Source organism: Muntiacus reevesi, chromosome 6 (genome assembly GCF_963930625.1).
Source record: "Muntiacus reevesi chromosome 6, mMunRee1.1, whole genome shotgun sequence".
Classification (NCBI taxonomy): domain Eukaryota; kingdom Metazoa; phylum Chordata; class Mammalia; order Artiodactyla; family Cervidae; genus Muntiacus; species Muntiacus reevesi.
Window position 1 is genome coordinate 41,539,903 of NC_089254.1, and position 27,391 is coordinate 41,567,293.

A 27,391-nucleotide genomic window follows, 5' to 3' on the forward strand; every position below is an offset into this window, starting at 1 on the left:
AGGCCAGAATACTGGAATGGGTAGCCTTTCCCTTCTCCAGGGGATCTGCCCAACCCAAGGATTGAACCCAGGTCTCCCACATTGCAGGTGAATTCTTTACCAACTGAGCCACAAGGGAAGCCCTTATACTAACCATTACTCCTTTTTAATGAAAGTTATCATAAAGAGCATTTTAGCATTCTTGATCATGTATTAATAGCTTGTATGAGCAAGTAAGATAGTTCCTGCCAGCTCAAAGCTTCGGCTTTATAGTAAATGCAATTAATATAAGTGATTAGAAAAGCACACACAGGGAATTTCTGCCAACTGAATGCTTCACAATAAAGAAACATGGTTAAGAGTGAGGGTTAGTAGAAGGTAGTATTTAGTAGGAGATAGTGTGTGGTAGTGTGTGCTCAGTAGTACGTGATTACACGTCATTTGATCCAAAAGGATGTGTGAGGATGGTGGATTGAGTCTAAAGTTGATGAGAGGATATAGTTTAATTAGTAAAAATCTGGAATCACTCCTGGAAAAGTATTTGGAGTGTAGTGAGAAGTATCATTGTAGTGAGGATTCATAGTATCTTTATCTGTGATGGACAGAACATTATTATTCTTCCTGGCTAGGATTAATATTGGTGTCTAATGCAGATTGACATCATACCATTATAAGAATTTCATTTACTCCTCCTGCCCCCACCCCCTGCCTTTTGGACTCACACTCATTCTCTTTCTAAAGATACCATTCCTTCCCTCCGTACACAGTCATCTGTGTCCTATAAAAGCCTACTCCTTCCAATTGACTTATTACACAACCCGTCTATGGTAGTCAAATCTGAAGCAAAATCTTGATGTATATTTATGATTGATAAATATACATCAAGCTTGTGATTTATGTAGACTCCAGAATATTCCCAGTGGACTTTCTCTATGTGGATTTGTGAAATAGCCTCTGAAGATAATGCTAGTTAAAGGAGCTCTTCATCATTATGTAAACATAGTGTCATCAGGTTTGCTCTGGTTTCCAGACCTATCATCACTTAACTAATGTCATCTTTTGCTTTGCTATCACTTGATTTTTTGACAGTTTGAAGCACCCTTGGATATATCATTAAGTGACTCAGGATTCAAGTAGGTTACTCCTAAATTATTATTATTTTTTATAGACACTTCTGGACAGAATGGTTATATTTAAACATAATCTGTGATATACTGCTAAAAGGATAATTTGATGTTCTGTTTGTGTGAGGGAGTGTTTGTCATCTTTTCAGTTTCTGTTTTCTATAGGGAATATAAACAATGTTATCAAGTATAAACACAGGGTTTTTCCATGTAAAGGCAATCATATTGATTTTCTTAGCCATTTATTTCTATAGGGTATCTTCATTTTTTTGATCTGTGGAAGTGCTCTGTAATTCAATAAAAAGATTCAGAGTCAGAGTCAGAAAACTCTGTGTTTAGAATGAAGCATCAGAAGCCTTTTCTTGTTGCCATCAAAGAGAATGTCTCAGGTCAATCCATTTATAGCTCAGCTGAGTCTATTGCTTTATTTTTTTCCTGTTTTCATTTTTATACAAAAGGCAAGATTTTTTCACCCCCAGACTATTTTACATTTAGTAAAAACAGGAGATACTTTTGAAAAAATAGACTCAGAGCCATCAGTGCACAGAAGAAATGAAAGTCTTCCTGAATTAATGATAATTGCAAAATGCTATATTTCACTAGCTGTATTTGATCATATATGAATATTCAGTTCTGTTTATTTTGAAATGTAGCATCAACATTATTCTAAAATTAGACAAAAGTTGAAATATTGTGTATTCTTTTCCCTATTACCAGGACCATGCCATTTATGTACCATGTATTTTAAAAAATTACTGTTTTTTAAGAAAATAATTTTATTTATTTATTTTTTGGCTGTGTTGGGTCTTCATTGCCGTGTGGGCTATTCTCTAGTTGTGGCAAGCGGAAACTACTCTCTAATAGCGTCTCTTTACGGTGGCTTCTCTTGTGGAGCACAGACTCCAGGGCACGAAGGCTTCAGTAGTCGCAGTTCCTGAGACCACAAGCTCAATATTTGTGGCACATGGACTGCAGCGTATGGGATGTCTGCAGTGTATGGGATCTTCCTGGACCAAAGATTGAAAAATTATTGTTTTACTTATTTATTTTAACAAAAAGACATATTATCTACTTAAATTTCTCAGAGACATGTGGATAAATTATAGTGGTTACTCACATCTTTTATGAGGGAACTTATTTGTAAATTCTTATCCTTTATGTTCTTAGACTTGTCAACTTTGGATATAGTGATCTTCAAGACCAAGAGGAATTATCCGAACACCTGACCTTATGTGTTTTTACCAACCATACAGGTAGAACCGGGTTGTATTTGTCAATTTATTTAATTTTACTTGAGTTCCATATATTTAGCCATTGTTCAGCTATATGGATCCTGAACATAAGTGATCATGTGGATATTTACATACCAAATTAACTTCTCCAGTGTAATTTTATATATTTGCTGTCTGTATAAAAGAAGCCACAGTCCAGCTATTGTTCTAAAAGTTTTTCTTTATATTATTTCTCTAGTAGAGGGGATGGGTTCATATTTAATCAAGCTACATTTTCTCACCTGCTTCATTTTAAAGAAATGACATACAATGAGAGGGATGGTTTTTGTGTCTGGCTTACTGATGTTGGAATTCTAAACCCATGTTATTTGCTACTTTCAGAGCCATGCTATAACCTACTGAGCTGGCAGTCAAATCTTCACATACAAGTTATGAGTGTACAGTATTCCATCTCTTAAGACCTGTTTATTATAGATAGAAAAAGTAGAGAGGGGGGGAAAATAATGTCTGAAAACGAGAGGAGAGCAGTATGGTTACGGTCAATGAATCTCATGAAAAAACTCATTAACTTTAATAATCATCTAAATAATCAACTCTAATAACTAAATCTAATAGCCATATTTAATACCCCAACTTGAGTGGACAGTTACTATTAGAGTTAAGTAGCGCTTGGACTAAAATTACATTCATTTAAAGCCATATTATGTAGTATTCATTGAGCTGACACTTATGGAGCATTAATAGAAAGTTACTACTTAGTATGGATGTTGGATATTAAGTACATGCACATATAGTATTTGAATAGAACCCTGGTACATTTTATGAATGAGACTTATAGGAAGCCATGAGAGCATATAGTGAAGGTTTAATAGAAGATACTGTTATAGTATGTTCAAGTATGTTCTACTTCAGCCAATGCATTCTTAGTCCTGAAAATTGCTTCCTTTTCCACCTCACTCTTTCAAAGTGCTTCCCATAGTTTTCTCTCCATTTAGGGTTTCCTTCAGGCCCACAAGTCCTTCTATAAACCAATCTTGGGGAATTTAGGTCAGGAAATAATATTTCCCTTGATACTTGAAGGATGTATGTAAGCTAAGAACAAAGTGACTAGTTGCAGTAAAGTGAGCAACAGGAAAAGTATTGGGACAGAGAGCTGAAGAGGTAGGCAGGGGCCAGGTCATGTAGGGCCTCTCAGACCATGGAACGATTTTAGCAAGAGATGAGGGTGGCTTCTCTTGTGTTGTTGGAAGAGGGTGTTTGCTATGACCAGTGTGTTCTCTTGGCAAAGCTCCATTAGCCTTTGCCCTGCTTCATTCTGTACTCCAAGGCCAAATTTGCCTGTTATTCCAGGTATTTCTTGACTTCCTACTTTTGCATTCCAGTCCCCTATAATGAAAAGAACATCTTTCTTGGGTGTTAGTTCTAGAAGATCTTGTAGGTCTTCATAGAACTATTCAGCTTCAGCTTCTTCAGCATTACTGGTTGGGGCATAGACTTGGATTACTGTGATGTTGAATGGTTTGCCTTGGAAATAAACAGAGATCATTCTGTTGTTTTTGAGATTGCACCCAAGTACTGCATTTCAGACTCATGTTGACTATGCGGGCTATTCCATTTCTTCTAAGGGATTCTTTCCCACTGTAGTAGATATAATGGTCATCTGAATTAACACCCATTCCAATCCATTTTAGTTCACTGATTCCTAAAATGTTAACGTTCACTCTTGCCATCTCCTGTTTGACCACTTCCAATTTGCCTTGATTCATGGACCTAACATTCCAGGTTCCTACGCAATATTTTCTTTACAGCTTCGGATTTTACTTCCATCACCAGTCACATCCACAACTGGGTGTTGTTTTTGCTTTGGCTCTGTCTCTTCGTTCTTTCTGGAGTTATTTCTCCACTGATCTTCAGTAGCATATTGGGCACCTACCAACCTAAGGAGTTCATCTTTCAGTCTCCTATATTTTTGCCTTTTCATACTGTTCATGGGGTTCTCAAGGCAAGAATATTGAAGTGGTTTGCCATTCCCTTCTCGAGTGGACCACTTTTTGTCAGAACTCTCCACCATTACCCGTCTGTCTTGGGTAGCCCTTGGGTAACTCATAGTTTCATTGACTTAGGTAGACAAGGCTGTGGTCCATGTGATCAGATTGGTCAGTTTTCTGTGACTGTGGTTTTCAGTCTGTCTTGCCTCTGATGGAGAAGGATAAGAGGCTTATGGAAGCTTCCTGATGGGAGAGACTGACTGAGTTGGAAACTGGGTCTTGTTCTGATGGGCCATACTCAGTAAATCTTTAATCCAATTTTCTGTCAATGGATGGGGCTGTGTTCCTTCCCTGTTATCTGGCCTGAGGCCAAACTATGGTGGAGGTAACAAAGATAATGGCGACCTCCTTCAAAAGGTCCCGTGCGCACACTGCTGCACTCAGTGCCCCCAACCCTGCAGCAGGCCACAGCCGACCCACGCCTCCGCCAGAGACTCCTGGATACTCACGGGCAAGTCTGGGTCAGTCTCTTGTGAGTCCATGGAATTCTCCAGGCCAGAATACTGTAGTGGGTAGCCTTTCCCTTCTCCAGGGGATCTTCCCAACCCAGGGATCAAACCCAGGTCTCCTGCATTGCAGGCAGATTCTTTACCAGTTGAGCTATCAGGGAAGCCCAAGAGAATACAAAAGAGAAGACTCTACACATGGACATCACCAGATTGTCAACACCGAAATCAGATTGATTCTATTCTTTGCAGCTGAAGTTGGAGAAGCCCTATACTGTCAGCAAAAACAAGACTGGGAGCTGACTGTGACTCAGATCATGAACTCCTTATTGCCAAATTCAGACATAAATTGAAGAAAGTAGCGAAAACCACTAGACCATTCAGGAATGACCTTAATCAAATCCCTTATGATTATACAGAGGAAGTGACAAATAGATTCAAGGGATTAAATCTGATAGACAGAGTGCCTGAAGAATTACAATGGAGGTTCATGACATTGTACAGGAGGCAGGGATCAAGACCACACTCAAGAAAAAGAAATGCAAAAAGGCAAAATGGTTCTCTGAGGAGGCCTTACAAATAGCTGAGAAAAGAAGAGAAGCAAAAGGCAAAGGAGAAAAGGAAAGATAGTCCCATTTGAATGCAGAGTTCCAAAGAATAGCAAGGAGAGATAAGAAAGCCTTCCTCAGTGATCATTGCAAAGAAATTGAGGAAAACAATAGAATGGCAAAGACTAGAGATCTCTTCAAGAAAATTAGAAATACCAAGGGAACATTTCATGCAAAGGTAGGCACAATAAAGGACAGAAATGATCTGGACCTAGCAAGCAGAAGATATTAAGAAGAGGTGGCAGGGATACACAGAAGAACTATACAAAAAGGTCTTCACAACCCAGATAATCACGATGGTGTGATCACTCACCTAGAGCCAGACATCCTGGAAATGGAAGTCATACGGGCCTTAGGAAGCATAACTATGAATAAAGCTAGTGGAGGTGATGGAATTCCAGTTGAGCTATTTCAAATCCTAAAAGATGTTGCTGTGAAAGTGCTGCACTCAATATGTCAGCAAATTTGGAAAATTCAGCAGTGGCCACAGGACTAGAAAAGGTCAGTTTTCATTCCAATCCCAAAGAAAGGCAATGCCAAAGAATGCTCAAACTATTGTACAATTACACTTATCTCACACAAGTAAAGGGTCAAAGAAAGGGAAGAGGTTTAGGTATTAGATCTGGACATAAATATACAAAGGTTATGTAGAACATTCAAAGAAAAAGGAAAGAGTATGGGGAGACAAGAGGGAAACCAAGTGAGATGTTATAGCAGCCAAGAGTCAAGGGGGTTTCATAAACAAGAGTGACTTTTAATAGGTGGTGAAAAGTGGAGCCCATTGGGTATGGCTGCATGGAAGTTACTGTGTGTAGTTTGTGCTGGGTGATTGAGGTAAAATCTTGATTGTGCTGGGTGAAATCTCATGTGAGAATTGAAAAATTATAGCAACATGTGCATGCATGAGAGGGGTAGCAGCTGGATGGAGAAGTGGGATTGTGGGGATATTATTTTTTGAGACAGTAGAAACTGTAGTATGTTTGAATGCTTATAGAATATTTAGTGGAAAAGAAAAGATGACAATATACAGCAGAGAGAAATAACTAGTAGAGTGAATTTGCTTAGAAGGTGGGATGTAATGGCATCCAGAGCTCATGTGGTGCCCCCAGGGTTGGTTCTTCCCTGCTACTTAGTTTAAATCTGTTGGATATAAACAATCATTTCAGGTTTTTATTCTATGAAGCTTTTATTCCTTTTTATTTTATTACCACAGGAATTTCTCACATATATTAGTAGTTCATAAATAGGCTATCTATGACATATCTATGACATAAGAAATGTTAGGTTAATTTGGCAAAAGATGTGAAGAGCCTGTTTTTCCTTTCTCAGTGACGTCTAGGAGGCTTGCTTTTCAAAGTCAGCTTTGAAATTGAAAAAATAAGCCTGTTTCAAATGGGATGCTTTCAGATTTAAGATGAAATAAACCAAAAGAAGCACCCTTTTTATTTTCAACTCATAAGTTGTCAGTTCATGTATTTCCCAAATTACTTTTCAAAACCAGCTTTTGAAACTTTGTGATTAAAACAAACAAATATCTACTTCAGCAAATGGAGAAAGGCGCAAATTGTCTAATCCCTATATGGCTCCCTCTATAATAAGGAGCTTAGTTTTCCACTGGTGTGGAGAACAGAAAACATGGTTCGTGAAAGAAATGCCAATAGACTCAGGACCTTTTACAAACTCTACTTATTTCAACTATTACATTCATGCTGATGCTGTAATAACATTGGTTGTTCAGTTGTTCCATATTGGTCATTGAGAGCTACTTTGACCTTTCACCATCACTTCTTACCTGAATTTTCCGACCCTAAGAAATGAAATGTGCTACCTTTCAGAGATTTAAAGGTTAAAATCTCAAAGATGAGGCTGATCATAAGAGTTACTGGTGGGCAAAAGTGCTCTGTTAATGTCAGACCACTGATTTATTAGGATAATGAGTTCCTATAGTTTTTTCTAATACATTTTTAACAATAGGAGGGTGAATCAGGGACTTTCTACAGCATTGAAGGAAAGATTGAACACCCTATCTGAGTTGCTTAGCTGTGTCCGACTCTTACAAACCCATGGACTATACTGTCCATGGAATTCTCCAGGCCAGAATACTGGAGTGGGTCAGTCAGTTCAGTCACTCAGTCGTGTCAGACTCTTTGCAACCCCATGAACTGCAGCATGCCAGGCCTCCCTATCCATCACCAACTGCCAGAGTCTACCCAAACCCATGTCCATTGAGTTGGTGATGCCATCCAGCCATCTCATCCTCTGTCGTCCCCTTCTCCTCCTGCCCCCAATCCCTCCCAGCATCAGGGTCTTTTCCAGTGAGTCAACTCTTCGCATGAGGTGGCCAAAGTACTGGAGTTTCAGCTTCAGCATCAGTCCTTCCAATGAACACCCAGGACTGATCTCCTTTAGGATGGACTGGTTGGATCTCCTTGCAGTCCAAGGGACTCTCAAGAGTCTTCTCCAACACCGCAGTTCAAAAGCATCAATTCTTCAGCTCTCAGCTTTCTTTATAGTCCAACTCTCACATCCATACATGACCACTGGAAAAACCATAGCCTTGACTAGACAGACCTTCGTTGACAAAGCAATGTCTCTGCTTTTTCATATGCTGTCTAGGTTTGTCATAACTTTCCTTCCAAGGAGTAAGCATCTTTTAATTTCTTGGCTGCAGTCACCATTTGCAATGATTTTGGAGCCCCAAAAAATAAAGTCAGCCATTGTTTCCACTGTTTCCGCATCTCTTTGCCATGAAGTGATGGGACCATATGTCATGATCTTAGTTTTCTGAATGTTGAGCTTTAAGCCAACTTTTTCACTCTCCTCTTTCACTTTCATCAAGAGGCTCTTTAGTTCTTCTTCACTTTCTGCCATAAGGGTGGTGTCATCTGCATATCTGAGGTTATTGATATTTCTTCCAGCAATCTTGATTCCAGCTTGTGCTTCCTCCAGCCCAGTATTTCTCATGATATACTCTGCATATAAGTTAAATAAGCAGGGTGACAATATACAGCTTTGATGTATTTGGAACTGGTCTGTTGTTCCATATCTGGTTCTAACTGTTGCTTCCTGACCTGCATACAGGTTTCTCAAGAGGCAGGTCAGGTGGTCTGGTATGCCCATCTCTCAGAATTTTCCACAGCTTATTGTGATCCACACAGTCAAAGGCTTTGGCATAGTCAATAAAGCAGAAATAGATGTTTTTCTGAAACTCTCTTGCTTTTTTGATGATCCAGCGGATGTTGGCAATTTGATCTCTGGTTCCTGTGCCTTTTCTAAAACCAACTTGAACATCTGGAAGTTCACGGTTCATGTATTGTGGAAGCCTGACTTGGAGAATTTTGAGCATTACTTTACTAGCGTGTGAGATGAGTGCAATTGTGCAATAGTCTGAGCATTCTTTGGCATTGCCTTTCTTTGGGATTGGAATGAAAGCTGACCTTTTTCCAGTCCTGTGGCCACTGCTGAGTTTTCCAAATGTGCTGGTATATTGAGTGCAGCACTTTCACAGCATCATCTTTTAGGACTTGAAATAACTCAACTGGAATTCCATAACCTTAGGAAGCATAGTGATGCTTCCTAAGGCCTAATTGACTTCACATTACAGGATATCTGGCTCTAGGTGAGTGTGAGTGATCACACCATCATTATTATCTGGGTTGTGAAGATCTTTTTTGTACAGTTCTTCTGTGTATTTTATTCATCCACCTCTTCTTAATATCTTCTGCTTCTGTTAGGTCCATACCATTTCTGTCCTTTATCTTTGAGCCCATCTTTGCCTGAATTTTGTTCCCTTGATATCTCTAATTTTCTTGAAGAGATCTCTAGTCTTTCCCATTCTGTTGTTTTCTGACAGGGATCAAACCCAGGTCTCTTACATTGTGGATGGATTCTTTACCAGTCGAGCCGCCAGGGAAGCCCAAGAATACTGGAGTGGGTAGCCTGTCCCTTCTACAGGGGTCTTCCCAAGCCAGGAATCAAACCAGGATCTCCTGCACTGCAGGCGGATTCTTTGCTAGCTTTGCTACCAGGGAAGCCTGAATCAGGAACTTTCTAAAGCATTGAAGGAAAGACTACACTCCCTATCTTGAGAGTCAACCCTGAAGTGGTACTTAGAATGCTCTGTGTGTTCTGGGTCCATGGTGGCTGTAATTCTTTCTTGTGCACCACCTACTGGGAGGTGGTAAGGGGTGAAAAGTGTAACTTCTCCATCCTGCACTTAATTATAAGAGTTGCCCTTCACAAGTTCCCAGAATTAGGCCTCTGTTTTGCATTTTATAGAGCTTTTTACAATGAGATAATTTCCCTTGGAAAACTTTGTCCATAATAGCTTTCATTGTCCAAATGGTTTCCCTCAGGCTAGCCAACTTTGAGATATTATCTTCATCATTGATGAATATTCATTAAACATTGCTGGATACACCATTAAGAGCCTGCTTTTTTTCCCCCCAAACTCTGACTTCCCCAAACTCATAAATAGCAGCAAAATTATTCTGGAATAATAATAATAGCAGCTAACCTTTATGACTACATATAACTTTTTTGCCAGAACTTTATACATTATTATCTCATTTAACACTCATATTGGAACCACATGAAGGAGGTGCTATGTTTTCCTTATTTACAGATGAGGAAACTGAGGCTTAGAGATTTCAATTAATATGATTCAGGCAAATGTAACAAATACTGATGCCTGAGTGTCAGCCCCAGAGTTTCTGATTTAGTCTGTCCAGGTATCTGTGAGCTCAGGAAGCGTTAACGTGCTTTCAGAGGTGAGAACCGGTGCTCCAGAGCTGTGCTGTCCTGTATGGTAGCCACTAGCCATGTGCGGCTATTTAAGTTGTTAAAATTAAATAAAATGTAAAAGAAGTTTGTCAGTCACAGTAGCCATCTTTTAAATGCTCAGTAGTCACATGTGGCTCATGGCTACCAGATTTAGAACCAGTAGAACATTTACACCATCAGAGAAAATTCTAGGAGCGGGACAGGTTTGCAGAGCCTGTGCACAGTCTGTTTCCCCTCACTGTGTCTTTTTTCCCCCTTTGGGATGGAGAAGGGGGACTAACCTGCAACCTGTTTGGAGATACTTGCTATGATATCTGAATATGGCTCTCAATGTATGTTTTTACGTAAGTTTATTTTACATCTCATGTTAACTTTCTTCAAAACAAGGAAAACAATAACCTCCGTTCTCTAAAGAATGGTGTGTAGAGATTTTTTTCTAGAATGGAGATATAATCTTCCTTATATTGTTTACATTTCACGCTCATTCCTCAGGACATATTCCTAAAAGAACAGTTGCTGGGTCAACAGGTGTGAATATATTTAATTCTCTGCAAAACTGTTTTTCCAGAGAGGTTGTACTCATTCACCTTTCCTTATTATTATTTGAGATTCTTCTTCCATTGGCAGAATTGATTATAATTTTTAAAACTTTGTTAATTTTAAAGGAAAAATGTGGTACCTTGTTTTAATTCTTATTTCTTTATTATCAGAGAGAGGCTGAAGTTTTAACTCTGTCTGTTAAAAATGTCTTTGTCCTTGTGATCATAGAACATAAAAGAACAGGATAAACCAGTAGGTTTACATTCTATAGTAAACATACAGAATGTTTACTGTATGAAAGTATTCAAAGTGGTACATGGAACTTTGGTAACTCTTTTAATTACTATTTTTGTTTATGCTTTAGTGTAGCATTATTTTATTTTTAGTGAGTCTGCTGTAGTTTTAAAGAAAGGTATTATTGTGTCGTCTTTAAGCATAACGATAGTTTAAAATCTAACAGAATTGTTACCTTTTTTAATCTGATAAAGTTATTCTTCTTTGTCATTTCATGTTGAAAATATTGCAATAAAATGAATTTCTAACAATATATTGCAATCTTAAAAATCATTTAAAGAGTCAAAACTGATAAATATTATAACAGAATGCTTAAATACGTCCTGAAATAGCCTTCTTAGGGAAAATGGACCTTTTTTTCCCTACCATGATTTTTAACAAAGGAACTCTAGTGGAGTATGGTAGAGGAAATGATTCACTGAAGTAGAATAATGATAGAGTTCACATAGCTGGTGAATATTCACTCTGGGACTAGAACCAGGTTTGTCAAGTTCCTTTCCACCCTAGAAATCTCCTATTTCAGGTGATCACATAAATGCTAGCATTAGAATAGAAGTATCAGTCTAAGCATAATGCCCTCATTTGTAAGTCATTGATGAATTTACCCATATGTACAGGTGGCAGCAGCCTGACGTGATGGACAGTTTTACACATTGACGCGGGTGGGCAGGCTGAGGTTGTTCTGAAGTGGTGGGCTAAGTGAGGGCGGTCAGCGCTCATCTGGAAAAACCAGTCTATGCCAGGAGCTCTCCTTTGACCTTGGGCCACGGACCTCAGTGACCCAAATATAGGTGGGAACAGGCTCACACACCACTTGCTCTCATTGCCTCAGTTTGCCTTCCACTGTAAATAAATAATAAGACTGGAAACTTTCTGTAAAAAGGAGATATATTTTTGATCAACTGGGGTCCATTGCTATTAGTCATGACTGGAGAACAGACTGAAAAAGAGCACAGTTCAGGGGAGGACGTGTGTAAGGAGAATCTCATGAAGCTTGTAGACTTCTCCAGACTCCCATGATTTCGTATATGGAAGTCTCTCTCCATTTTCCTAGCCTTCAATAGCCTACCACTATACATTGCATATAGTGTGTGCTGAGTAATTATTGAATTGAAATTTCTTGAAAGTGAAAGTGAAGTCGCTCAGTCATGTCCAACTCTTTGCAACCCCACGGACTGTAGCCTACCAGGCTCCTCCATCCGTGGGATTCTCTAGGCAAGAATACTGGAATTTCTTAGTAACTTGTTAATAGTTAATTTCTAGAATTTGGGAATAATCTGTGAGGTAAATTGAGGCAGAACATCCTAAGGAATGGCAGTAAGTTTAAGTAGCTTAGGAAACTTTATTTGTCTGTGATTCTTTTAAGCTTTACTAAATACTTTCTTCCTTCTAGGAAGTTTGTGTGTATGTTACTGCCCGAACTTTGACTCTTGCGAACAAATCACATATTCAGTGTTCTACTTTCATAAAGGTACTTTTCATTTATTCTTTTTTTTTAGCATAGTCATTTTTTCCAAATAGCAAAGTATATAGATTTTAAAATTTTATTACCTTATAACAAATTTGATAAGTACATCATATATCTGTATACCTATATAATACATATTTCCTAAAGAAATTTATGATGAGTGTTGTTAGCTAATTATTTTTATATTATTTTAAAAATAATATTGTGTAATATATATTTTTTCCTGACCTATATCTTTTTACCAGGCCTATAGACCAATACAAAGGGATGTATTTGCTGAGAGTGTGTTTTTTATTTTTATATTATTGCTAATTGAAAGGTACCTATAGATTTAGCTTACAAAGGTACATAAGGTTTTAGTTTAAAAAGTTTCTACCATCTTAGACTTTAACAGCTCTTAAGACCTAAGATACATTTATTTCATTTCATACATCTGTGGCCCAAGAAATTGATATGTCAATAGTCAGCCTGGAGGACAGGAGTGACGTGTCTAATCTTTTCTAGTTCTGTAGTTGATAGCAGAGTGCCCTTTAATAGTTTTAAAATTGACTTTTAATAGTTTTAGCCTGAACCATGCTAAAGAGTATTTATTCTGCTTGTTTAGTTGCTTAAAATTAGTAGCTATGTAATAATACTGTGGGTAGACTTAAAATTATTTAAAATTAGGATTTTCAAAAAAAATTATGCCAGGTCACACCAGATTCTGCAGCCATGCCTAATGTTACATTCAGAAGTTAGAGATCAAAGTAAAAAATGTTTAATAACTTAATAATGAAGAAAACAGAAGAAAATTCAGAAGACCTATATGCATGCTTTAATAATACAAGTTTGATACTTGTGGAACATTTTCATACCTTTTTCAAATGGTTAATAATTAAAGCCAGTAAATAGAACTTTTCTGAAAGTCATACTAAGAGCTAATAACCATGATTACAAGTTAGAAGAATGGAATGTGAAACCCAGTCCTACCCTGAGTGTACTAGATAACTGACTCACAGTGGGCTTCCTCAGTGATTCAGAGAAGTTTTTAAGGGCCTTAATGACGGCAAGAGTGTGGCAGTGAGCCTTGAGGCATGAGGGTTAAACAGCCACCTGGTCTTCTCCCTCTCTTGGATTCTTAGTTCTTCGGATCCTTCTATCCCAGCACAACCCACCTTTTAAGCTCTAAGATTGTGTGTAAGCCCAGAACTACCAGCTTGTGACTATACTCAGGTGATCCGTCTTCAGTACTGGCTTCTGGAGAGTGATGGGGGAACCGTGAGCTCTAGAACCCTGAAGACACTTGCTTTGTCAGTTTCACAGTTACTCAGTGTGGGGAGTATGATGTGGAGTCACTGCCTTGGGTGGAATTGCAGCTCTTTGTTTCTTAACATCCTTTCTCTGGCTTGGTGTTCTCTCCACAGGGCACAGCAAGACCTTCACTACTAGTCTTGGGAATGTTGACTCATGTGTGACAAAGGGCATTACTTTTCTCAACCTTGGTGAGTGAGCGGCATATGTGTCTCTCTGCTCTGACCTTTCCTTCTGGTACATGTTAGGCCTTGTTTTTCTTTGCACCCCATTTTCTCATGCCTCTTTGGGACTCAGATTGTGATGACTATGACTGACCTTTTTGAAGCCAGATAGGGGAAGGTTTTCTCTGGATACACTCCAAAATGAGCTTTTAAAGGAGGGATAGTGCAGGGAGAATGTATCTCCTTTCTTAGAACCTAGGATGTCAGCGTTTCTGTGTTTTTAGTAGCAATCCTAAAAGATCATTTGTTTGTATAAAAATGATGACAGTGAATGAGATGTTTCTTAAAAGCCTATGAGAAATAATACATCATGTTGTCCCTTGATTTTAGAGACAAAAACCCTTGAGAAATCATCTGTTCCCCTGTTACTAATTGCTAAAAGCTTCTGAGTCCCATAAATCATTTATAGATAGATCAGCTTGAGTGAGTTGTTTTTCACTGAGTAAATATGGTAAAGGGAACTTGAGTATTAGACTGAAATACATTAAGTGAAAAAAAAAAAACATATTAAGTGAGTCTATAATGAAGTCAGTAAAGAAGGGATTTATTGTGGCTCCCAGTGGAAAGCTGCTTTTCCATGACAGTTGGGATGAGTGGGCACAAACCGGTTAGTTAGTACAAGACTAAACAGAACTGTTGCTTGCCTGCATATGGGACACAGCACAGTATTTTTAAAAGAAAAACTTCAGGTTTAGAGCAGATGGGTTCTTTAATATTCTCTTTATCCCTGTTTCCCAGTTTGCCTACTATCATGACAAAGGCTTGTAAAGGAACTGGGCAAATGAAGAACCAAAATGATAAGAAAGTTTATAAGTTTTTTTGGTCTTTTAAATTGAAGTGTAATTAAGTTACAATATTATATTAATTTCAGGTACACAACAGTGATTCATTATTTTTATAGATTATACTCCACTTAAAATTATTACAAAATAATGGCTATGTTTCCTTGCCTATAAAATACATCTTTGTAACTTATTTATTTTGTACATACTTTGTATCTGTTAATCTCCTACACTTATTTTGCCCTTATTCTCTCTCCTCACTGGTAACGACTAATCTGTTCTCTATATCTGTAAGTCTGCTTTTGTTTTGTTGTAGATAATTGGTTTTTTTTTTAGATTCTTCATATACGTGATACAGAATATTTCTTACTTCTCCATCTGACTTATTTCACTAAGCATAATACTCTCTAGGTCCAGCCACACTGTTGCAAAAAAAAGATTTTTATTTTGAATGATACTGTTGATGAGGGGAGATATCCTATGCTAAGTGGGTCAATATGTGGCAGTTTTTAATATGAGCTCTGAACCTGTGGGAAATTATTTCTGAGAGGCCTGATTCTACTCTATCCTGTGGTAAGAGAGATAAATGTAAAATTTCCTGGGTCTGAGACTTGATTCTTATCAGCAAAGCTATATCAGTATCCCATCTCTAGAGTGATGTGGGAAACTTTCCACTAAAAAAAACTTCCCATTTTGCAAGGTCAAATGTATGCTTCCTTTTTTTTTTAACCCCTAGGAATGACTCTAGATAAGGGCAGCCATGATTTAATCTACGAGCTTTAGAATGTGGAGAGTGAAAAAATAGTAGAGCTTTGTAAAAATAGGCTATCTTACATAAGTTGTCTTTCCTTCTTGAAACAGATTTTGTTACATAGGCCCAAGTTTGTACCCAAGATTAAAACTATTCTAGAGGTGACTTTTATGACAACAGTATTGCTTTTTGAGTGAGGTCTTTTTGCAATTTATTGAATATAATTTCCCTGAAATGTCACCCTATTAGAAGGGGTTCTATTGATTTAAATATTAAAGAATAGAGTTTTAAGGGAAGTTTTTCATGAACCCCAAACCACCTCTATATAAGACAGATATATTTATACATTAAAAAACTGTCTTTTCTCAAATTAACACTATATTCTTTTTTTTTTAACACTATATTCTAAGTGTTTTGCTTAAGTTTTCTTCATCTTTACAGCAATTCTTCTTGGTGATGTTATCCTTATTTTCAGTTCAGTCGCTCAGTCGTGTCTAACTCTTTGAAACCCCATGGACTGCAGCACACCAGGCCTCCCTGTCCATCACCAACTTCTGGAGCTTACTCAAACTCATGTCCATTGAGTCAGTGATGCCATCCAACCATCTCATCCTCTGTTGTCCTCTTCTCCTTCTGCCTTCAATCTTTCCCAGCATCAGGGTCTTTTCAAATGAGTCAGTTGTTTGCATCAGGTAGCCACTTAAAGTATTGGAATTTCAGCTTCAAAATCAGTCTTTCCAGTGAATATTCAGGACTGATCTCCTTTAGGATGGACTGGTTGGATCTCCTTGCGGTTCAAGGGACTCTCAAAGAGTCTTCTCCAGCACCACATTTCAAAAGTATCAATTCTTTGGTGCTCAGCTTTCTTTATAATCCAACTCTCACATCCATACATGACCACTGGAAAAACCATAGCCTTCACCAGATGGATCTTTGTTGGCAAAGTAATGTCTCTGCTTTTTAATATGCTGTCTAGGTTGGTCATGACTTTTCTTCCAAGGAGCAAGTGTCTTTTAATTTCGTGGCTGCAGTCACCACCTGCAGTGATTTTGGAGCCCCCCAAAATAAAGTCTGGCACTGTTTCCACTTTTTCTTCATCTATTAGCCATGAAGTGATGGGACTGGATGCCATGATCCTAGTTTCTGAATATTGATAGCTCAGTTGGTAAAGAATCCCTACTTTACAGATAATGAAACTGAAACTCGAAAAGTCTGTGTTGTGTTCTCAGACTTCTTTTTGTGTCTCTCATCAGGGGCACTGCTTCCCTTGTGGCTCAGCTGGTAAAGAATCCACCTGCAATGTGGGAGACCTGGGTTCAACCCCTGGGTTTGGAAGATCCCCTGAAGATCTTATATTAGTTTATTGCTGCAGTAAGAAATCACCACAAATTTAGCCCTTAAATAAGCAACACATTGTCTTGTGGTTCTGGAGGTCAAAATTCTAAAATGAGCAAGTCTTAGGGCATCAAGATAGGGGCAGAAATGATTCCTTCTGGAGATTTCAGGAAAGAGTTGATTCTTTGCCTCCTCCAGCATCTAGAGGCTAGCATCTCTTGGCTTGTGATCACATCACTCCAGTCTCTTTCATCATCATATGGTCTTCTGTAGTCGAATCTTCCTCTTCTTCCTTATAAAACCATTTGTGATTACATTGGCTCCAACTGGATAATACAGGATACTCCTATCTCAAGATCCTTAATCACATCTTCAAGGTCTCCTTTATCACTTGAGGTGACATATTCATAGGCTCTGGGGATTACCACATGAACATCTTTGGGTTGTTTAGCCTGCCATAGGTACTACTGACACTTTTGGTGAGACAGTAACTTTTGTGTGCACACTGAGAGATTTGACATTCTTGGAGCCCACTCATTCATCAAATGACAGTATAAATCTCCCCTCTGCCTCAATAATTGTGACAACTTGGAACACCCTCATGTATTTCCAAATGCCCCCTTTCCCAGGGACATAGTACTACCGTAATTAACTGGTCAAGTAAGTGGTAGGATGAGGAGTTAATTTAGATCATGATGTCTTTCCATTGTGCCCTACCATATCATGATTTGTATTTTTGTACTTAAGTGCTGTTGTAATGATAACATCGCAACCACTTATGCTAAGTACTTTGGCATCACTTAATCCACAGTGACTTTAAAGGACAGCTATATGTCAACTATTTAGAGTTTTACATCCTCTTTCCTTTCCCTTCCACAGAATGCCTTTTATGAAAATAATTAGCATGTATTTCTTTACTTCTTAGGGAGAAAAAGCAAGTCTAACTGGTTCGCTTATATTAATAATCTAAATGCTTCATCTGCATGAAATTCACTCCTACTATATGAATTTTTCTGTTTTTCTAAGATCCTAGAAAAAGTTATTGGCAAGGACTACTTCTATCCTGCCCCCCTCTCCAAAAACCTGTTTGGTATACCTTGCCTCAAATCCGTATACAAAAATTCTGTTCTTTGTACAAAAATATCTCATGAAGGGACTGTGAAGGTGTGAATTCTAGGCAGCTTGTTATGCAAGGAAATAAATTAGTACATCATGAAGTGTCAGAATGCCTACAGAGATTGTTTTGATGAATATCAGTTTAAAGGTTCTTTAGAGAAAATGCTGCTGCTGATGATAATGGTGACAATGAGCAGTGGGCAAACATAAGAAACTAAATTTTAGAACTTCCCTCACATGTCAGAAATTATGAAGGAAATTCCCATGATAAACTATTTCCAGCCTGTCATATTAAGGAATAATTCATGTTGCTGGATATTTTTTAATTCTGATTTGTTCTCAGAGTTTATTCAGATTCATATAAAGCAACAATTCATAAACAAAACTACAGATATAAATTAAGATAACCATAGTTAAATATCTAAAGAAAGCTATAGGTAGAAATAAATGATATCTTGCTAGTAAGATGAAACATACTGATATCAGACAGCTTTTTATTACATTGGTCAAAATTTCTGTGTTTTAAGAGATTCAAAGAAAAATAGGGATACTGTAAAGTTGTTGACTCTAATCTATATTTTATAGCACTTGCCACTTGGAGCTGACTTAAATCTCTCTTCCATAGACTATTACGTGGCCGTTTACTTACCTGGTCATTTCTTTCATCTCCTTAACATCCAACATCCAGACCTGATCTGCCACAGTCTGTTTCTGACAGGTATGCCTGTAGTTTTCCCCTCATGAACATGGTGTGTTTGGGTTCATTTAAATGTTAATATTTATATTTGGGGGAGTGGGGTTCTTTTATTTGCTGATCTCCTTTTTTTTTTTTTTTTTTTGGCCAGAGAACAGTGAAGTGATATCAATGCTACCTCATAGCCCTTTACAGTCACTGTCAGGGTCTCTGGTCCTGGATTCGTGTTCTGGAAAGCTCTACAGGGCGCTCCTCAACCAGTCATATTTACTGGAGTTCCTGTGGAACACCCGGCTGGACTGTGAGAAGATGGCCTTGCTTCACTGTGTGCTCTCATGTGGCCGAGACCCACGACGACTGGAAGCCAAGGTGGGAATATAGCTTAAGTTTAAAAATCTGCAAATGGACGACCCCAGATGTATACGTTTAGTGGTTGAAATGAACAGAAGTTAGGTTTATTTGGTGACAACTGAGGTTTATCGTTTTTGTCCTGCTTGAAGGTATTCTTCCCTTGTGCTCTCCTTTTTTATGCACACAGACCTCATACTGTGAGGCATGTCTGTTCTTTTCACTATTCTCTTTTCCATATTGTGAGTGAATGTTAGCTCTAGCAGTAATGTTCCAAGGAAGTGCTCAGTAAAATAGAGTTTCTCAAATATCTACTTTTTCTCCTGATCTGTATTTTGTGAATATAATCAAAAGGACTAAATCTACTTATTACCCTTTAATTAGAGATAGCTCACATTTATATTTCACATTATAGTTTACGAAGCACTTACATACATCTTATTGCTTAATTTTAACTATTTGGTGAAGTTGGAGAAGCCAACTTCATTAGACTTGATTGGGACCAATGGGTAGTTGATCAGTTGAAAAAAAGATATCTTAAATATTTTATTATTTTAACTTAAAACATGTGGATATGCATTTATTTCCCTATCTTTTGATGTGGATTAAGGTCCATTCTTTGTCAGCTAATTGGAGTTAAAAATTATTTTTCTTACATAAAACCACTACTAAGGTCATAGCTTTATCTGTACCTGTAAGGCTCTTCCAGTTACTTTCTTTTTCTTTTCTTTTCATTTTATCCTCTAAGGGGGTCAATAGTTTAAAGATCCTTTCAAAGCAGTTTGTATGTTATCAGGCAGTTTTTTCTATTATAGCTGTCTCACACCTAGTTTTTTAATAAAGTGTTTTTAGAGATATGCCTTGGAGTCTTTCCCAAACATTCAATTTTATTTGTGTGTGTGTGTCTGAAAATATCTTTATTTGACCTTTACTATAGCAGGGAGTGAGATTTATATTGAGAGTTTTGAGGGGAATAACAAGAGAAGAAATGATGATAAGGACCATTACCAGCAGCCATGCCAGCATCCCAGGCTCATAACTGCTGGGGAAAGCTGCTTTCCTTCTGTAATGATCATTCAACTGAGTATAGATATGAAGTTTTTAGTTACTTTCAGGCAAGGGAGCCCTCTATGTGCCTGAACGGGCAGAGCTATGGAGGACTGGCGAAAGAGGCCTTCTGATCACCAGCTACAAGAAGCTTAACAGAAGACTCTGATAGGGCCATAATTCCTGCAGCAGAGGCAGTCCATGTTCCTGAACACTTAACACCGACAGGGTCCCCGCAAGCCAAGCAGCTGCACCACCTTCACGCTCAACTCTCACTGGGGCAGAGCTGCCACAGGCAAAAGAAACAGTCGCATTTGTGTGCACAGGGTCACTTCGGTCGTGTCCGACTCTTTGTGATCCTGTAGACTGTGGCCTGCCAGGCTTCTCTGTCAGAGAGGGGTTCTCCAGGCAAGATACTGGAGCGTATTGGCCAAGACTGCTTGCCACACCCCTCTAGAGCCCTATATTTCCTGCTGCCCTAGCCACCAACCCCCCTGAGTACCTGATGCTGCCAGAACCCCTGCAGCCCAAGCAGCTGCACCACCTCCACACCTGGCCCTCACAGGGGCAAACCCCAGTCCTCCAGGGCAGCCTCAGGAGCTAAACCCCAGTGGAAGACCCACGTGTAGAGGTGGAAATAAAACCATAATTGAAACCCAGGGGCAGTGTGGCTAAGGAAGAAGATCCAAAACCCTCCCACCAGCTGTACAAGCTGCAGATTAAATCCACACAATCAACCAAGCAGACTCTGTGTCTATGGAATATATAAAAGGCCATTGAGAGTGCCCACAGAAGAAGATGCACTAGCTCTGATAGCTGTGGACATTGGAGGCAAGAACACACAGGAATAGGACCAGATTAGAATCTGAGCTGTCCCCACAGCAGGTCCAGAGATCAGCTCAGTGTTGGAGGGCATCCAAGGGAGGGGACTCTGACAGCAGTGACTCAAGAAAAACATTTATTATTCTATGTTTTGACTTGTTCTGTAGATTCTTTTGGATTGTTTTTTCTTTTTCCCCCTCTGTTGTAGTTGTTGATTTTATTGGAACTAGGAAACCCAGTTAAGCTTTTGAGCTTTTTTTTCCCCCTCAATCACATTTTATTGTTGTCATAAACCTCTGCCTCTATATTGGGCTTTTGCAGTTCTGTGGAGTTTTCCTCTTTTTTTTTTCCTTTTCTCTTTTTTTAATTTTAATTTTTTAAACCTATTATTTTTTCCTACATTTATTTCTTTGTTTGCTTTTCCTACTGTTCTTTTCCCCTTGCAGTTAATCTTTAACATATATAAACATTTGTATGTTATATTTTACATATCTACATTTAACATTATCTTCCTCTATTTAACTCTGCATAGCTATTCTTTCTTTCCTTTCTCTCTCTCCTTTTCTCTCAACGTATTTATTACTTTTATTTTCATTGCTTTTTTTCCCCAGTTGGCACTTTGCTTTAGATTTTTTTCCCAGTTTGTGCTTTAATTAGTGTTCTTCTGGTAGATATAATTTTTGGTTTCCTTTGTTCACCAGGTCAGTCTATTGTACTTTATTTTTGTTGAACTGTTTTGATTTTGCTTATGGGTGTATATACTGACAAAGCTGACAAAGACAAGCAAAAGTTAAGAGAATTCAGTGTCACCAAATCAGCTTTACAACAAATGTTAAAGGGACTTATATAGTCAAGAAATACAAGAGAAGAAAAAATATCTACAAAATCAACCCCAAACAATTAGAAAATGGCAATAGGAACATATATATCAATAATTACTTTAAATGTAAGTGCATTAAATCCTCCAATCAGGCTGATTCATGTCAATGTATGGCAAAAACTACTACAATATTGTAAAGTAATTAGCCTCCAACTAATAAAAATAAATGGAAAAAAAAATAAAGACAAACCTGGAAAAAAAAAAATCCTCCAATCAAAAGACACAGACTGGCTGAATGGATACAAAAACAAGATCCATATATATGCTGTCTACAAGAAACCCACTTCAGACCTAAAGACACATATAGACTGAAAGTCAGAGGATAGAAAAATATATTCCATGCAAATGGGAAGCAAAAGAAAGCTGGAGTAGCAATCCTCATATCAGACAAAATAGACCTTAAAATAAAGAAGATTACAAGAGATAAGGAAGGACACTACATAATGATCAGGGAATCAATCCAAGAAGAAGACATAACAATTGTAAATATCTATTCACCCAACATAGGAGCACCTCAATCCATAAGACAAACACTAACAGACATAAAAGGAGAAATTGACAGTAACACAATAATAGTAGGAGACTTGAACACCCCACTCACACCAATGGACAGGCCATCAAAACAGAAAATTAACAAGGAAACATTAAATGATACATTGGATGAGATGGATCTCATTGATATCTTCAGGACATTCCATCCAAATGCGGAAGAATACACCTTTCTGCACATACACCTTTCCAACTGCACATGGAACATTCTCCAGGATAGACCACATCTTGGATCACAAATCAAGCCTCAGTAAATTTAAGAAAATTGAAATCTTATCAAGCATCTTCTCCAACCACAATGCTATGAGACTGGATATCAATTACAAGAAAAAAACTGTAAGAAACACAAACACATGGAGATTAAACAACAAGTTTCTAAATAACCAACAAGTTACTAAAGAAATCAAAAGGGAAATAAAAAAATGTTTAGAAACAAATGACAATGAAAACACAACTTAAAACCTATGGGGTGAAGCAAAAACAGTCCTAAAAGGGAAGTTTAGAGCAATACAATCCTACCTTAAGAAACAAGAAAAACATCAAATAGGTAGCCTACTGTTACACCTAAAACAACTGGAAATGGAAAAAGAAGAACAAAAAAAGCCCCCAAAATTAGTAGAAGGAGAGAAATCATAAAGATCCAAGCGGACATAAATGAAAAAGAAATGAAAGAAGTAATAGTAAAGATTAATAAAACTAAAAGCTGGTTCTTTGAGAAGATAAACAAAATTGACAAACCCTTAGCCAGACTCATTCAAGAAAAAAAGAGAGAAGAATCAAATCAACAAAATTAGAAATGAAAAAGTAGAGGTTACAACAGACAATGCAGAAATACAAAGATTATAAGAGACTATTATGAACAACCATATGGCAATAAAATAGATAACCTGGAAGAAATGGACAGATTCTTAGAAAAGTTCAATCTTCCAGGGCTGAACCAGAAAGAAATAGAAATAATGAACAATCCAGTTACAAGTACTGAAATTGAAGCTGTGATCAGAAATCTCCCAAAAGACAAAAGCCCAGGACCAGATGGCTTCACAGGAGAATTCTGTCAAACATTTAGAGAAGAGCTAATGCCTATCATTCTAAAACTCTTTCAAAAAATTGCAGGGGAAGGGACACTTCCAAATTCATTCTACAAGGCCACCATCACCCTGATACCAAAACCAAACAGACAACACAAAAAAAGAAGACTACAGGCCAGTAATCACTGATGAATGTAGATGCAAAAATCCTCAACAAAGTTTTAGCAAACAGAGTTCAGCAACACATCAAAAAACTCATACACCATGATCAAGTTGGGTTTATTCCAGGGATGCAAGGATTCTTCAATATACGGAAATCAATTTGATAGACCATATTAACAAATTGAAAGATACAAACCATATGATGATCTAAATAGATGCAGGAAAAGCCTTTGACAAAATTCATCAACCATTTATGATTAAAACTCTTCAAAAAAGTTTGAAGAGTACATAGAAGGAAACTACCTCAACATAGTAAAGGCCATATATGATAAGCCTACAGCAAACATTATTCTCAATGGTGAAAAACTGAAAGCATTCCCCCTAAGATCAGGAACAATACATGGGTGTCCACTTTCACCACTATTATTCAACATGATTCTGGAAGTCCTAGCTACAGCAATCAGAGAAGAAAAAGAAATAAAAGGAATCCAGATTGGAAAAGAAGAAGTAAAGCTCTCACTTTTTGCAGATGACATGATACTGTACATAGAAAACCCTAAAGATAGTATCAGAAAGTTACTAGAGCTGATCAGTGGATTTAGCAAGGTTGCAGGATACAAAATCAATACACAGAAATCACTTGCATTTCTATATACTAACAATGAAAAATTGAAAAGAGAAATTAAGAAATCAATCCCATTAACTACTGCAACAAAAAGAATTAAATATCTAGAAATTAACTTACCTAAGGAGACAAAAGAACTATACACAGAAAAGTATAAGACACTAATGAAAGAAATCAAAGATAACATAAACAGATGGAGAGATATTTTGTTCCTGGGTAGGAAGAATCAATATTGTGAAAATGACTGTACTACCAAATGCAATCTACAGATTTAATGTGATCCCTCTCAAATTACCAATGGCATTTTTCACAGAACCAGAACAAAAAATTTCACAATTCATATGGAAACACAAAAGACCCTGAACAGCCAAAGCAATCTTGAGAAAGAAGACTGGAGCTGGAGGAATCAGCCTTCCTGACATCAGATTGTACTACAAAGCTACAGTCATCAAGACAGTATGGTACTGATACAAAAACAGAAATACAGACCAATGGAACAAGATAGAAAACCCAGAGATAAACCCATGCACCTATGGGAACCTTATTTTTGACAAAGGAGGCAAGAATATACAATGGAGCTAAGACAGTCTCTTCAATAAATGGTGCTGGAAAAACCAGACAGCTACATGTAAAAGAATGAAATTAGAACACTTCCTAACACCACACACAAAGATAAACTCAAAATGGATGAAAGACCTAAATGTAAGACCAGAAACTATAAAAACTCTTAGAGGAAAACATAGGCAGAACACTCAATGATATAAATCAAAGCAAGATCCTCTGTGACCCACCTTCTAGAGTAACAGAAATAAAAACAAAAGTAAGCAAGTGGGACTTAATTAAACTCAAAAGCTTTTGCACAGCAAAGGAAAGCACATAAGCAAGGTGAAAACACAACCCTCAGAATGGGAGAAAATAATAGCAAATGAAATAACTGACAAAGGATTAATTTCCAAAATATACATGTAGCTCATTTAACTCAATGCCAGAAAAACAAACAATCTAATCAAAAAATGGGGGAAAAAAAAAAACCTAAAGAGACATTTCTCCAAAGAAGACATACAGATGGCTAACAAACACATGAAAAGATGCTCAACATCGCTCATTATTAGAGAAATGCAAATCAAAACTACAATGAGATATCACCTAACACTGGTCAGAATGACCCTCATCAAGAAGTCTACAAACAGTAAATGCTGGAGAGGGTGTCGAGAAAAGGGAACGCTCTTGCGCTGTTGGTGGGAATGTAAATTGATACAGCCACCATGGAAGACGGTATGGAGATTCCTTAAAAAACTAGGAATAAAACCACCATATGACCCAGCAATCCCACTCCTAGGCATATACCCTGAGGAAACCGAACTTGAAAGAGATACATGTATCCCATTGTTCACTGCAGCACTATTTACAATTAGCTAGAACATGGAAGCAACCTAGATGTCCATTGACAGATGAATGGATAAAGAAGTTGTGGCACATCTACACAATGGAATATTACTCAGCCATAAAAAGGAATGCATTTGAATCAGTTCTAATGAGGTGGATGAGCCTAGAACCTATTATACAGAGTGAAATGAGTCAGAAAGAGAAAGATAAATACCGTATTCTAATGTATATATATGGAATCTAGATAAATAGTACTGAAGAATTTATTTACAGGGCAAGAATGGAGAAACAGACATAGAGAATAGATTTATGGACACGAGGAGGGGGAGGAGAGGGTGAGATGTATGGAAAGAGTAACAAGGAAACTTACATTGCAATATGTAAAATGGATAGCCAACGGGAATTTGATGTATGGCTTAGGAAACGGAAACAGGGGCTTTGTGTCAGCCTGGAGGGGTGGGATGGGGAGGGAGGTTAAAAGAAAAACAAGAAAGAAAATAGTATTTGATCATCTGTGACATCTGTTGTAACCAGCCAAAAGTCTGCTGTCTGATTGCTGCTCCTTTTCAGATACATATTTTAAGATTTTTATATCATCTTGCTTAGTCTGTAGTTTCGTTGCAATGTATTAACTGTGGATTTGTGTTATGTGTCTTCTTCAGGATTTAGAGTTCTCTTGCAAACTGGCCTAATGATTTTTCATTATGGAAAATTCTCTACCAATATGTCTTTGACTGTTATCTCTCCTTCATTCTATCTCTGATTTATTTCTGTAATCCTTATTAGCTATATCTTGGAGCTTCTTGCTTGTGTTCCTTGTCTCAATTTCTCTTTCATCTTTACACCAACTCTTTGTCTCTTTGAGCTGTATTTTGAGCATTTTATTTTTTCAGCTTTATCTTTTTTCAAACTGGAGTATAGTTGCTTTACAGTGTTGTGTTAGTTCCTGCTGACAACAAAGTGAGTCAGCTATCCATATACTCACATCTTCTCCCTCAGGAACCTTCCTCCCACTTCCTACCCCAGACCTCTAGGGCGTCACAGAGCACTGAGCTGAGCTCCCCATGCCCTGCGGCAGCTTCCTACTAGCCAAGCCCTCAACTTTTAGCGACCCACCAATATCCTTTTGTGTCCGTATTTCACTCGTCTGGGGGGTAATATTTTATTAATATTTAAAGATTTAAATATTATTTAACATCTAGTTGTTTAAATATTTAAAGAATATTTAAACATTTAAATTTAATAATATTTAAGTAATATATTTAAATAAATATTTAAGTAGTATCAATTAATATCAATATTATTATTAGATATTTAAATATTATTAAAAATAAACATTATTTAAATATTTAATTGTTCAAAATAAGACAACCAGCATGATATGTTTGAAAATAAGAACAACTTATTGGCAGGATCAGAAATGTGAGCGGCTCCATGGCTGGTCAAACCTCATGGCATCAGCTCTAAGGTTCAGGAACAAAGAGTTTTGTTTCTGCAGCAGGCTGTTACAGAGGTTGATTGAGAGAATCGTAGACATAATAGGGATTATACTGTCCTTGGGAAGACAGCATAGCCATGCTGACAATGATTAAATGGTGTTACTGTACTGAAATTCAAACCCAGGTCTGCTGCCTCCAAGCTCAGTGGTTGAGTTTGGTTTTCTCCTGTATCCATAGCTCTTCACACCGTGGTTTTGCTGTTATATGTCCTACTCTAGCAAAAACAAACACTGGATTCAAGAAGACTTATTTGGATCCCAGCCAAGGGTGTTTATTAAAATGGTGTATGAAGAGGACCTCATTTATAGTGCTGTTTTACCCACGCAGCTTTG

The 27,391-nt window shown here is 37.7% G+C and overlaps 1 protein-coding gene across 6 annotated transcripts in view; it reads left to right on the plus strand.

Moving 5' to 3' along the window:
• The window catches only part of GSAP (gamma-secretase activating protein), an 89,901-nt gene that overhangs the window by 26,734 nt on the left and 35,776 nt on the right, over positions 1 to 27,391 (plus strand). For 4 of the 6 annotated variants that reach the window (XM_065938564.1, XM_065938569.1, XM_065938567.1 and 1 more), the window contains 6 exons: positions 1,069 to 1,112; positions 2,271 to 2,356; positions 12,447 to 12,524; positions 13,925 to 14,002; positions 18,645 to 18,737; positions 18,865 to 19,082. In XM_065938564.1, coding sequence (XP_065794636.1) covers positions 1,069 to 1,112; positions 2,271 to 2,356; positions 12,447 to 12,524; positions 13,925 to 14,002; positions 18,645 to 18,737; positions 18,865 to 19,082 — 597 coding nt within the window. The remainder of the gene's footprint in view (positions 1 to 1,068; positions 1,113 to 2,270; positions 2,357 to 12,446; positions 12,525 to 13,924; positions 14,003 to 18,644; positions 18,738 to 18,864; positions 19,083 to 27,391) is intronic. The other 2 variants (XM_065938566.1, XM_065938568.1) reach the window with 2 other exon arrangements.